At 43.6% G+C, this 14190-nt stretch overlaps 1 protein-coding gene across 1 annotated transcript in view; it reads left to right on the top strand.

The window, feature by feature from the left end:
- Positions 1 to 2727, top strand: part of LOC100849069 (uncharacterized) — a 41686-nt gene extending 38959 nt beyond the window's left edge. The window contains exons 2-4 of the mRNA XM_059881051.1: positions 1057 to 1082; positions 1522 to 1774; positions 2343 to 2727. Of these exons, the coding sequence (XP_059737034.1) occupies positions 1057 to 1082; positions 1522 to 1774; positions 2343 to 2491 (428 nt within the window). The 3' untranslated portion in view covers positions 2492 to 2727. The remainder of the gene's footprint in view (positions 1 to 1056; positions 1083 to 1521; positions 1775 to 2342) is intronic.
- The last annotated feature ends 11463 nt before the right edge of the window (positions 2728 to 14190 follow it).

A 14190-nucleotide genomic window follows, 5' to 3' on the forward strand; every position in this document is an offset into this window, starting at 1 on the left:
GTTTCTCTTTATGTACTTCTGTGGCAAAATTAAGATAAATTATTTGTTAGAGGCAATATCAACAGTCTTAATTTGAAAACATTCAGCAAGATGAACCTAGTGTGCTGGAGGTGACACTGGGAAAATGTGTGCCTGGGTTTCGAAACCTGGCAGTTCTTCCCAAGCCGTGGAGGACTGTCTGTTCTTGGGGAAACCTAGCTCCTCACAGGCTTCTCCTTTCTCATTCTTCTTACTTATTTATTTAGGAGGAACAGACATCGAAATAGGAACTTGGATTTCTACTAATGGGAGTGAAAATGAATACAATTGTTTTGGTATCAAATTACCAGTATCCAGTAAAGCTGAAAATTTACATTCCTTGTGATCTAGATCTCCTCTAGAGAAACTTGCAAATCTGTGTGAGACAAAGTTTGTAGGTCCAAGAACATTAAAATAGCAGTTTAAAAGCAAATTAGGTCTCTATATGTTAATCTTATTAACATAGGTCACTAAAACATAGCACTCAGAATTAAAAAAAAAAAAACAGGTTGCAGAGAATTTAAACAGTACGATACAAATGATTAAAAAAATTTTAAAAACACTATATATGATGATGTGTACATATACGCACAATAAACAGAGCTGTGTTCTGGAGGGTATTCCTGGGGGTTGTCTCTGTGGAGAAAAGTGGAAGAAGGCAAAGGAGGAGGGGAACAAAGTGGACTTGAATTTTATTTGAATATTATGTTGCTTTTATTAAAAATGCTTATAAAGTATATTGCGAATGATGAAAGTAATGAGCTCAGACTCTCATTCCTGCTTGTTACAGAGCTGACCACCTGACCAGAGGTTTCATAAACAGGATCTGTGGGGCCCTCGGGTCGGGGGGTGGGGGGAGTATACCTAAGCAATGGGAATGGAGCACGGCTGCATCCTCAATTTCTTTTTTTAATTTTAATTAAAATTTTTTTGTATTGAAGTATAGCTGATTTACAATGTTTCAGGTATACAGCAAAGTGATTCAGTTATACATACATACATGTATATATTCTTTTTTCATATTCTTTTCTATTATAGGTTATTATAGTTCCCTGTGCTCTACAGTAGGTCCTTATTGTTTATCTGTTTTATGTATAGTACTGTGTATCTGTTAATCCAAAACTCCTAATTTATCCCTCTCCCCACCTTCCCCACTTGGTAACCATAAATTTGTATTCTATGTCTTTGAGTCTGTTTCTGTTTTGTAGATAAGTTCATTTGTATCATTTTTTTAGATTTCACATATATTTGTTTTTCTCTGTCTGACTTTTTTCATTTGTTATGATAATCTCTCGGTCCATCCATATTGCTGCAAATGGCATTATTTCATTCTTTTTCTATAGCTGAGTAATATTGCACTGCATATATGTACCACATCTTTTTTATCTATTCCTCTGTTGATGGACATTTAGGGTGTTTGCATGTCTTGGCTATTGTAAACAGTGCTGCTGTGAACACTGAGGTGCATATAACTTTTTGAATTAGAGTTTTTGTCTTCTCTAGATATGCGCCCAGGCAGGCTCAATTTCTACTTGCAGTCATGATGTGAATCAAACGTTACTGCAGGCCCAGCATGGACCCAGATTATGTCACCCCCAGAGTGTCCACTGTGATGATCCAGAAGATACTAGTAGTTTCTGGACTAGACACCACAGCATTGGAGGAAAAACAGCCTTCAGCCCAAAGAAAATTATATTGAGAGAAGACATCGAAAGCCTTTTGAAGAAAAACTCAGATTGCACATGGGATTGGTCAGGTTGGTTTGAAAATGTCTCCCTGCCCCCGCAAAAGACTGCCTCTAAACATTTTTTAAACATAATCCAAAGCACACAGCCTCTCCCAGCAGGAGGAACATGTGTGTTAGGATGAAAGGGAGTATTTTCTCAGCAGAATTTCCAAGGGGTTTCCTCCCATCTCTGCTGCCAGTGGCTTGGGGGTCATGTTGGGAAGCGCCTGGCCACCAGCACCTTTGGGTGAAGACTTGGCCTCTGGCTGTGGTACACAGGGGAGATTGTCTACTGAAGGCGGCACTGAACTCTGCTATTTATTCTTTGTGAAGCTGGAACTAGAAAACCAAGGTGCAAACATTTTGGCGGAGTTTAGACGCCAAAATGTGTTTGCTTTCACAGCAGAATGGCTTAAACTTCCAGCGGTTAGGCGACAGGGACATGTCAGCTTTCTATCAGAGATATCTGCTCAGTCTGTCTCAGGCTCCTCACCAGTATGTGTGAGCATGGCATGCTCAGTCACTCAGTTGTGTCTGACTCTTTGTGCCCCTAAGGAAGGACTGTAACCCACCATCCTCTGTCCATTGGATTTTTCAGGCAAGAATGCTGGCGTGGCTTGTCATTTCCCCCTCCAGGGGATCTTCCTGAGGACTGAGAGACGGAACCTGCATCTCCTGCATTGGCAGGCAGTTTCTTTACCATTGCGCCACCTGGGAGCCTTCACCAGTGTCACTTGTTGTACCTAACCTTGTCCTTTGTGCTGAACTTGGGGGCTCTGAGAATCAGTGTTAATCTAAGCAAATCTGCGCCCACATTTTTTAAAAAACTACAAATTGAAAACATAAATCTTTGCCAAATCCTCTAGAGATTAATGTATTACATGTGGTCTAAACTTTATAAAAGCTTTTTGATTAAACCAGCAAAAAGTAATTTATTTAAAAATAAATATCTGTACTCCCACTGTGTCACTGGGGACCTTTCAGTCCTGGTTTGGGTGATTACAGCTGGAGCCAGTTGCAGCAGTGGAAGGGACCCTTGTTTTCAGCTTTTGCTCTTCAAGACCTGGGAGGATTCGGGAGGTCAAGAGGTCAGAGCGAGAACATAACCACCTCTCTTGGGACCTTGCTTGAGGCAGAAGTGGGGCTTCTCCAGGTGACCGAAATCTCCCAGTTTTGCTGAAGGAAACCAGGCTCTGTGTTGACTTATAGGTGTTAGCAACTTATTTGTCAATATTCTAAAAATTTATTGGGACATCCAAATCATTTTGGAAAATCATCTGTCAACTCTAAGATAAGGCAAAGATGTACTGTAGATTGAACTTTTCCTCTCTAGATTTCTAGGTCAGTTTAAGGGTATTTGAAACAAGCGTCATAAGTGTTGTGATTAAGCAGCTACATTTCTCAGAAGATTCCTCTGGTTTTTGAAATCTCCTCTCCTGTCTAAGAGGCTTAATACAAATTTAGCTTGATAAATATGTCTTGAAAATGGAACATTTCACCCGTCCTATATATTAATGGTTACCTGGGGCACAAACATGTGCTCACTGGAACCCTTTGACAGATAGACAGATAGACACAGGGCTGATAACTAGCAGGTACCAACATCCACTCTGGGCACCACTGCAGTCCGCCTTGATCAGTTGGTACCTGGGCCTTACCCAGAGTTCAGCACTGTGTCTGTGGCCCCCCCATCATGGGTCTTGGCAGATGTACTGTCTCAGCGCTGAAATCTGGTTGAGCTCTTCCTCTCCCCATTGCTGGATCAACCCGGTCCTTGTCACCAGCCTTGACCTCAGCCAGTCTCTGGGGTCAATCAGAGATGCCAGTGATGGAAGGAGAGCCCAGTTTATTTTTTTCCTCAGGCGACCTCGCTGTCATTACCCTGCCTTCACGCGGGGCTTCCATTAGGGACCCACAAGCTGGCACCCTGACACTCTGCAGGTCTCCTTCCCCACGGCCGCTCCCAGTCGGCCTGCCTGGTGCATGCGCACACAGGCACACCTGGGAAGAGTTGTGACTTCAGCCCCGCTGCCTCCTCCCTGCTCTACCTGGGAGGCATCACTTCAGCAGAGACGGTAGGCTGGTACAGGAAGCAGCGTGATCAAGAAAGGATGGGATGAGTTCCTTGACCATGGGTGTTTCTGAGATCACTCTTACCTTCCTTCTCGGTTCAGAGCGAGTTCTGTCTCCAGGGGCAGCGTGGCCGCGCTCGGCTGCCCCCAGTTACAAGCAGAGAAGGGACACACTCACCTCCTGCCCCCACTTTACATTTCGTTGCTAAAACCTTTCCACAGCCTTCATGCTGCCAATGAGGGAACTGAGCTCAGAAAGGCCAAACAAGCCACCTTCTGGGAAGGTGGGACCTGGATCCAAACCAGAGAGCTGTGGCCCCAGGGCCCCAGGGCTTCTGCTTGTTCTGTAGCCTGAGTTCAGTGTCAGATCCTGGTCAGCTCCAGAGGCCCCCTAGGACCCGGTTCCTTTGTTCCAGCAGCTCCTCCTCGGAGAGGGAAGCCCCTGGCTCTCACCCTGACTCAGTGCCCGAGTCCAGTCCCCCTGACCCTGGTGGGGACCACAGCGGCTGCCTGAAGGTCCAGAGACCACCCAGACTCACACCATGGAGCTTTCCCGCTGGGGTGCTGCCCTCCTGCAGGCCGGTCTCTGTAGCCTGCTGCTTACATAACTGCTGTCTCGTGGCCACTGCCTTTGGCGACGGCCCTGGAGCCCGATTTTCTCTCCATTCCAGCAGCTGGATCTGAACCCCCACGTTCATCCCACCCCAGGGAGCAAGTCAGTTTAGAAGTCCTGAACCCACCAGCCGCCCCAGCATTCTTCACCAGATCCCTCTTCACCAGGTTATGTCTAGTCCTTAAGGTGCTTGAGCAAGACAGCTTTAGCGAGACCAATGCAGCCAGACTCTGACTTTAGTCTCTGGTCTTTGTTTATTCACTAGGGTCTTCAGTTGGGTTTCCACAGAAGTCAACTTCGAGATGAAAATTTGAGTCCAAGTAGTTGATTTGAGGGGGAGTGACCCAAGGAGTGTGGTTGGATGGATTACCCATGGTGTGCCTGGAGCTCAGTGCTGCTGAGGAGCTGTGGATGAGAGCACAGAACACAACTCGGAGTCCTCTCACCGAGGGACAGTGCAGAGCTTCAGGGTCCTTCCTTCTGGTCAGGTGGCCCAGGGCTGAGGGTGGCCCTGCACTTCTGGCTGAAGCCCTCGCAGGGAGAGTTGTGGGTGCTTGCAGTAAGGTTGTTCTAAAATATACCGTGATGGTGAGTACCCCGGGGATGTGAGCGGAACACAGGCAGCATCCGCTATGGCCAGTGATTCTGGAAAGCCTCTGGAGGAAGCATGCAGCGTCACACTCAGTATGACCTGTGGAAGACTTCCAAGGTGGCTTTGTTTTACGGGTTGTCATGAGAGCCCTGGATGAGCCTGCATTGGCAGCCCCTTGTCCCTCCATCTCCATTCCATGCCCCCAGGTCTTTCAAAAAACTCAGAGGCTTTCCGTGTCCTTTTAGCTCTTTTACTGTGAGGCTGTAGTTCATCATTCACATTTTGTGAGCCCTCTCCTCATACAAAATGGCAGGAACTAGGAGATCAGCCCTGGGATTTCTTTGGAGGGAATGATGCTAAAGCTGAAACTCCAGTACTTTGGCCACCTCATGCGAAGAGTTGACTCATTGGAAAAGACTGTGATGCTGGGAGGGATTGGGGGCAGGAGGAGAAGGGGACGACAGAGGATGAGATGGCTGGATGGCATCACTGACTCAATGGACGTGAGTCTGAGTAAACTCTGGGAGTCGCTGACGGACAGGGAGGCCTGGCGTGCTGCGATTCATGGGGTTGCGAAGAGTCGGACACGACTGAGCGACTGAACTGAACTGAACTGAACTGAAGTATAAAATTCTCCCCCTACCCCCAAGTAACACATCATGAAGCAGGGCAATTCCAATGTGTACTATTATTCTTCGTTTCAGGTGGGGTACAGGGCAAGCACTAAAGTGATGGGGTTGCTCAAAAGCTTTGCCAGATGGAAAATCTATGACAGAAATCAAGTGAGCTTGAGACAAGAATTACAATACCAGAACCAGGGAACTGAGTCCTTCATTTAAACCCCTACCAAGTCATTGAAGGTGGCACTTCTTTTCACGTTGTGCTGTAGTCCGTGTTCTGTCTGACTCTGTCTGTCCTTGCAACCTCTTGAGAACAGGGGTAATTTCCACATTACACATTACTCTACTAAAACTTACCTGCTTATAACAAGTTACATACATTATGTCACAGTTTCTGTGAGTCAGGAATCTGGGCACAGTCAGCCAGGGCCCTCTTTCTCAGTCTCTTAGAAGCTGAAGTCAAGATGCTGGCCAAGTTGGAACCTCACCTGAGGGCTTGACTGGGGAAGGATCTGCTTCCAGATTCACAGGGTTGTTGGCAGCATCAAGTTCCTCAGGGACTGGGAAACGGAGGGCCTCAGTTCCAAGATGGCAGTTGGCTGGAAGCCACCCTCAGGGTCTTGCCAGGTGGGCCTCTACAGTATGGCATCACCATACAGTTCGCATCACCAAAGCATGGAAGCCAAGAATACAACAGGGGAAGAAGTCATAGTCTTTCCTAACCTAGCTATAGATGTGACATCCATCACCGTTGTCATAGTCTATTGGTTAGGGCAAGTCTACACTTACAGGAGGCGATTACTTAAGGCCATGAATACAAGGAAGGTGGATACTTGAGTCTCCTCCTATAAGTCTTTATGTCCATCATGGTGGACCCTTACCATCTGGTTATAACAGGTGCTCAATAATGTTTGTTATTTTGCATATGTATTATTCCCGAAACAGCAGGATAAGTTGCAAAATTACATTACAGCAAAGAACACTAGATTTCAAAGAGAATTGACCATGTATTAATAATAGGAGAGTCTGAGATTGTACATTCCATTCCCTTCTGTGGACATATACACCTAAGAACCCAGGCGTGTGCTAGTAGCTGGAATGTGAGCTCCCTGAAGGCAGGACTGTGTCCTTAGTCTGATATTGTCAGCACCTGCGCTCCCTTCCCTGATTCATGAAAGGAACTTGGCAAACACTGAATGGATTGAGGACTGGTTCAGTGAATAAAAAAGTCTGTTCCTCTTAGAACTTTTTTCACCTGGGTTACACATTTAACAAAATATTATGCCAATTTTGAAAGTAGTCACGAAAAGAGGAAGTTTACTATTGTTGCAATCTGAACAAATACTTGGTTGAAAGAATGTCAACCGGGCAATCCCCACATTAGCTCTGGTGACTTCATTTTTCAATACCTTTCAAAATGCTATTCTGAGAAAACCTACAGTGTGTACTGGAGAAGGAAATGGCAATCCACTCCAGTATTCTTGCCTGGGAAATCCCATGGACAGAGGAGCCTAGTAGGCTATAGTCCATGGGGTCACAAAAGAGTCAGACTTAGCGACTAAACAATGTGGACTAACAGAGATGGTATCTGGTGAAATCTGCACTTGTTATTACCATCAGGTTGAACTTTGTAGCACAGTCATTGGGCAAGTACAATTTAGAACTCAAGTTCTAGAATCTAGCGAGGTTCACTAGCAAGGACTGAAGTCCTGTATGTGCTGTAAGGTCTGGCATCTCACAGACCTAAACTCCTGAATTGGAGTTTAGCAGAAGAGTGAATCCATGTGAAAATTATTGTAAGCCCTTTTCTGCACAATGCCATCTGGGCATTTTGGTAAGCCCTTGGAAGTCCAGGATTGCTGTAGGTTTTCAGAATGTGCCTTTGTTTGCCTCAGAGGAAATGCTGGTTAGAAAAGAAAGTTCTTTTATTCAGGGGAAATTAATCCTTGGTGTGACAGACTCTCTCCTATTTCTCTTTCTTTCTCCCCACCTCCTTCTCTGTTATCTCCATCTCTATCGTTCCCTCTGTCTCAGGAAGAGTGGTTTCCTGATTCTATACATATCAGATATTTGTGGAAAGTCACAAACCTTACAGGACAGCTCAGCTATCTTATTCTGTTGTGGGTGGCACACATCATGCAGAGTGATCCTCACATTCCTTAGATGCTGGTAGGTCAGTAAGAATCAGATTGTGTACTTCGTGAGAATGACACGGGGGTTCCCAAGAGCTACAAATTCTGCCAAACAAATCCCTTAAGTAAATAATGGAAAATGGTAGTTTATTTTAAGTTCTTTGAAAAGCTGAAAAGTGATGCAAAAGGAAAGGGCTCTCTGTTGTTAGTCAGCTTTTGACCTTTGACTATATAAACACAAGAAGTACATGGGGCTGCAGCTAGGAAACCGAGCATTACCGTGCTACTCCCCAGATGAACAGAATGGGTCTTTTCGTTAAGCTTTACAGAGTGTGCTAGAGCACCATTTCACAGAATGTGACATTTAATAACTTATTCTTAAAGGAGAGGGCAGTTGTTAACAGCTTGGCCACCTCAGTAATTAAAAAATATATATATATTTTTTTAAGTGAAGAGATTGGACCAGATCTTGTCTAGTCTCTTCTGCTCTGAAATGCTGATACCAAGACTTATGAGATCAGGCTGTCTTGAAGTTCACACAGCCACTCCTGTCCTTCCACCTCCTGGAACCAGAGCTCCTTCTTCTCTTGACATTAATGCACACAGTTGGCACACAATTTGCAAATCCTGCCAAAAGCACCCCTCTTCCACGCAGGACCATGAAGGCCTAGCACTGGGATCAAGCGCCCTTGCTCAGTCAGTTCAGTTGCTCAGTCAGTTCAGTCGCTCAGTTGTGTCTGACTCTTTGCGACCCGGTGGACTGCAGCACACCAGGCTTCCCTGTCCATCACCAACTCCTGGAGTTTACTCAAACTCATGTCCATTGAGTCAGTGATGCCATCCAACCATCTCATCCTCTGTTATTCCCTTCTCCTCCCACCTTTAATCTTTCCCAGCATGAGGGTCTTTTCAAATGAGTCAGATGGCCAAAGTATTGGAGTTTCAGCTTCAGCATCAGTCCTTCCAATGAATATTCAAGACTGATTTCCTTTAGGATGGACTAGTTGGATCTCCTTGCTGTCCAAGGGACTCTCAAGAATCTTCTCCAGCATTACAGTTCAAAACAATCAGTTCTTTGGTGCTCAGCCTTCTTTATAGTCCAACTCTTACATCCATACATGACTATTGGAAAAACCATAGCTTTGACTAGAAGGAGCAGTGGGAGGGATTCCAGAGCTAATTCTTTTGCCTAGAATTGTAACTCCCCAAAGAGCCTAAGAAACAGCCCATTTCCCTCTTCCCAGCCCTAAACAAAGACCTGAACAAAAATCAGTAGTAGTTAAAGGAAGCAACTCTGAAGGTTTTCATCTAGTAAAAAGAAGTGAGTATAAAAGAAAATTATTAACAAAGTTATTCATTAAAACATTTTTTTCTTATTGCTCTTTTATTTTGGGTCATGTGGGATCTTAGTACCCTGACCAAAGATGGAACCCATGCCTCCTACAGTGGAAGCACAGGCGTAACCTCTGGAACACCAGGAAGTCTCCCTAAAGTACTCATTTTTAACTTTTGTTTTTTTCTTAGACTGTTTCTCAAAATTAACATAGTTTTCTTTTTCGTGTGATGAAAATAATACATATCAATTGAAATAAATTCAGTACAAAGGGTGTAAAGTTTTCTAACCCAGAGAGAACTCTTTTTAACATTTTGATGTGTACCTCTCTGCATTTTCTCCGATACACATACAAAAAATGTGCTCATGTTATACATAATATTCTGTAAATTTTTAAAAATTAAACTCTATTGTGGGTGTTTTTCTTTTATGATAAATACTGATCTTTATTAATTTTTAATCTGTAGCTGTTGTATGGCTGTACTGTAATTTGTTTAATCAGTTCTCTATTGATCATGATCATTTACATGGCAATCAGGATTTCAATATTATAAATAATACTGTGTGTCTGTGCTAAGTCGCCTCAGTCCTGTCCAACTCTTGTGACCCTATGGACCATAGCCCACTGGACTCCCTTGTCCATGGGATTCTCCAGGCAAGAATACTGGAGTGGGTTGCCATGCCCTTCTCCAGGGGATCTTCCTGACCCAGGGATCGAACGTGCATCTCTTATGTCTCCTGCATTGGCAGGCAGGTTCTCTACCACTAGTGCCACCTCGGGAAGCCCAATAATACTGTGGGGTACATACAACTTTGTAGACTTTTCTAGTCATTTCCTTAGAATAAATTCACAGGCGTAAACTTGGGGGGTAAAGGATCTGCATGTTAAGAAACTGAGTGCACATTGCTGATCTTATTTGCATTGCTGCCGTGGTGGATGATAGGTTGTTGCTCCACATTCTGATACCAGTGATGAGCAGTCTTAAAATTTCTCCAATCTGTTAGGCAGACATTATATTCATTGTTGTTTAAGTACTTTGATTACTTGATCAAATTGATCAAATTCTGAGTAGAAAATTTCACGTGAGCCGTGGAAGCCACTAGGTTCAGTCTCACAGTAGGGAAGTCACCTGAATATGTTAATGGCTTACATGACGTTTTGCTTATTATTATTATTTTTTTAACAGTCTACTCTGGGAGTCCATGTAGCTAAGTTACTGACTGTTCTGATTTTCATTCCCGTTTGGTCCACTCATCCCTGGTTAATTTGAGGAGAATCTGGAAGGACTGTGAAGAGATGATTCACTGTCCTTATCCCCACTCACCCAGGTGTGAAACAGCACAAAACAGCTGAGTGCTTCAGTGGACCACTGTGACTGGTGACTCTTCTTTGCACTCTCAAATCTTCTGCTTGAAGAACTCCCCCACCCCCGCCCACCTCCTACAACTCTCTCTTACTCACCAGCAGTAACCTTATCCCTTTTTTTCCCTTCCTTTGAATTTTGATTTTATAACAACTGGCTCTCAGCCACATTTCTTCCCTTTAAGCAGGACTGGGCCTGCATTTCCCATTACACATTAGAAAGCCAGGCGAGGCAGGCCAGTCGGCAATGTTAGAGGCAAGGTACACAGTGATCTGCTCAAGGCTGCCTTAATAAGTAGGCCGTGACCGAGGAGACCGTCACAATTTAGAACTCCCGACTAAAGCGTCCCACAGATGGAGCAGACCCCCTCTTAGGTACTGAAAGGAACTCTGTGCCAGGAGTCACCTTCATCATTTTCCATAAACTGAACAGTTTAATGTTCCCATTATACTTTCAGAAACTGAGGACCATAGCTTCACAGAATCTAGTATGTGATGATGTCAAAATGCAAATCCAGGTCCCTCTGATGACAAAGCTCATGATTTCCATTATTCCACATCCTTAATGTTTCCTGTTTGTGATGCTTCAATTGGAGAAGAAAGCATAGGACTGGCAGAGCCAAAGTTCTCACAGTTGGTCATTTCCTCTCAACTTTATTCTAGCTCTCCTGACTCCCAGTGCCCCATCTCCCACCCCAAAACACATGTATTCTTAAAGGGTTGACCAATATTGTTAGGGCCAACTTCTCTCTGCTTATGGCAATAGCACTAACTTAGAATAGTGGAATATATGCTATCCAGGCAGCCATAATGTCCATTACATGTATGTTGTTGTTCAGTTGTTTAGACTCTCAAGAGTCGTCTCCCAACACCACAGTTCAACAGTATAAATAATTTGGTGCTCAGCTTTCTTTACGGTCCTACTCTCACATCCATACATGACTACTGCAAAAACCATAGCTTTGACTATATGGACCTTTGCTGGTAAAGTAATGTCTCTGCTTTTTAATATGCTATCTAGGTTTGTCATAGCTTTTCTTCCAAGGAGTGAGTGTCTTTTAATTTCATGGCTGCAGTCACCGTTCACAGTGATTTTGGAGCCTAAGAAAATAAAATATGTCACTGTTTCCACTTTTTCCCCATGTATTTGCCATGAAGTGATGGGACCAGACGCCATGATCATAGTTTTTTGAATGTTGAGTTTTAAGCTAGCTTTTTCACTTTCCTCTTTCACCTTCATCAAGAGGATCTTTGGTTCCTCTTCATTTTCTGCCATAAGGGTGGTATCATCTGCATATCTGAGGTTGCTGATTCTTGATTCCAGCTTGTGATTCATCTAGTCTAGTGTTTTGCATGATGTACTCTGCATATAAATTAGATGAGCAGGGTGACAATATACAGCCTTGATGTACTCCTTTCCCAATTTTGAACCAGTCCATGGTTCCATGTCTAGTTCTAACTGCTGCTTCTTGACCTGTGTATAGGTTTCTTAGGAGACAGGTAAGGTGGTCTGGTATTCCCATCTCTTTCAGAATTTTGCACAGTTTGTTGTCATCTACATAGTCAAAGGCTTTAGCATAGTTGATGAAGCAGAAGTAGATGTTTTTCTGGAATTCTCTTGCTTTTTCTATGATCCAACTGAATGTTGGCAATTTGATCTCTGGTTCCCCTGCCTTTTCTAAATCCAACTTGTACATTTGGAAGTTCTCGGTTCACCTACTACCGAATCCTAGCTTGAAGGATTTTGAGCATTACCTTGCTAGCATTTGAAATGAGCACAGTTGTATGGTAATTTGAATAATCTTTGATATTGCCTTTCTTTGGGATTGGAATGAAATCCACATGTATGTAATCAACCCAGCTTTAATCATGCCTACATGGTTAGGTCACTAACATTTGAAATCACTGATGTCCATGTGGATCTGTGTTCAGAAACCATGACTTTGAAAGTAGAAGGAAGGATAGGGATTTTTCAAACAGCCCACACAATTCTAACCTAAGGACTCAGGGAAGAAGTTGACTGTGCAGTGGGGTAGCTTTAGAAATGAACTCAGGTTAGTGGGTGTGAGAGAGATCAATCCTGACATTTGCACTTGAGAATTATTTGGGTTAAGGATAAGCCAAAATCACCCTGGCCATTAACAAATCCTTTGGACTGCTGAACAAAGTGGTGTCGCACTTACCAGCAGTTAAATGTTGAAATAAAAGCATTTTACTTTGGGTACCATTGTTGGAAAAGTGTTAACAGGCTAGACATTCTCTTAACACTGAACTTTCATATTTTAAGCATTACTCTTTTCACTCTTTGGTTTCGCTCCTAAGTAACAGAAATTTGGGACACCTATTTTGCTAAGTCTTTGCTCACTGCTGGACGCCAATGAAATATACACTGTACGGATTATCACCTCCAAAGATGCTGCTCTACCATGGAAGACCCCTGCTGATGCTTACTTTAAACTAAGTACTTTTAAAAGCATTTCACAGGTGTTTCATTTTTATAGGCGGTTTGTAACCCATCTCATTTCCAGGGTAAAGCTTTGAGGAGGGTACCATTTAAATGGAAGCTCACAGAGATAATTTGCCCAGAGTCACACCACTACAAAGCCCTCAATCAGCTCTGATGCCAGAGCCTGTCCATTAACTACCGTAGCAGGAATGCCCATGAGACAAAGACATCTGCTGGAGGAACATCTGGGGCTCTTCCTTAAAAGGTAAGAGTTCTTTTTCTCCCTCAGAATGTTATCATTTCTATCCAGTCCTGGGAACTGCTGCAGTCATCTTGTGACCATCATAGGAGACCCAGCTGAAAATGGAAGAGGAAAAGACGGAAGGCACTCAAGTTTCTAAGGACTCCTTTAGTAACTGAATAATCTAATCTTGGAACTGCTCTACCTCTGGAATTCTTTTCATGTGAGATCATGAACCCAGTACTGTTCAATCAACTTTACTTAGGTTTCCTGTTCCTTGTATTAGAAAAGCGCTCTCACCAGTACCTGTGTGTGTAAGCCTGGATCCAACCAGACATACAGCCCCTTTAGAGAGGCCAAATATCTGCACCATGTATGAGATTTTCATTGTCAACAAATACTGAATTCCTCTCATGACAGGTAGAGTGTAGGTTGTTGAACCGAATGAGTTGAGAAGGGCAGGAGTCTCCACCTATGTTGGTTATAACCTGGTGGTAAATATGGTGATGAAATTGGAGGTAGGTGTATTTAGGGAAAGCAATTCAGACCAGAAGGTCAGAGAAGGCCCTCACAGAATCCAGTAAAACAGCACGCATTCCAGGTGTAAGGAACCCATGCCTTATCAATCAATATCATTCATGTGTAAGTTTCTATGTATTTGTGATGTTATGAAAGAACTACAAAAGTTATGTGTATAATAGTGTTAGGTGTATTAATATTTAGGTAATGTTATAATATTATTATAAGGTGGCTCAGATGATAAGGAACCTGCCAGCAATTTGGGAGACCGGAGTTCAATCCCTGGTGAGGAAGATCCCCTGGAGAAGGGAATGGCTATCCAGTCCAGTATTCTTGCCTGGAGAATCCCATGGACAGAGGAGCCTGGTGGGCTACAGTCCACGTGGTCACAAAGAGTTGGACATGACTGAGAGACTAACACTGTAATAAAACAGCTTGAATCAACACTGAGGCCCAGAATATTTTTCCCTTTTAAAGGGAAATACTGAAGCCAATTTAGAAGACGCAAACCAATA

Source organism: Bos taurus, chromosome 24, assembly GCF_002263795.3.
Source record: "Bos taurus isolate L1 Dominette 01449 registration number 42190680 breed Hereford chromosome 24, ARS-UCD2.0, whole genome shotgun sequence".
Lineage (NCBI taxonomy): Eukaryota > Metazoa > Chordata > Mammalia > Artiodactyla > Bovidae > Bos > Bos taurus.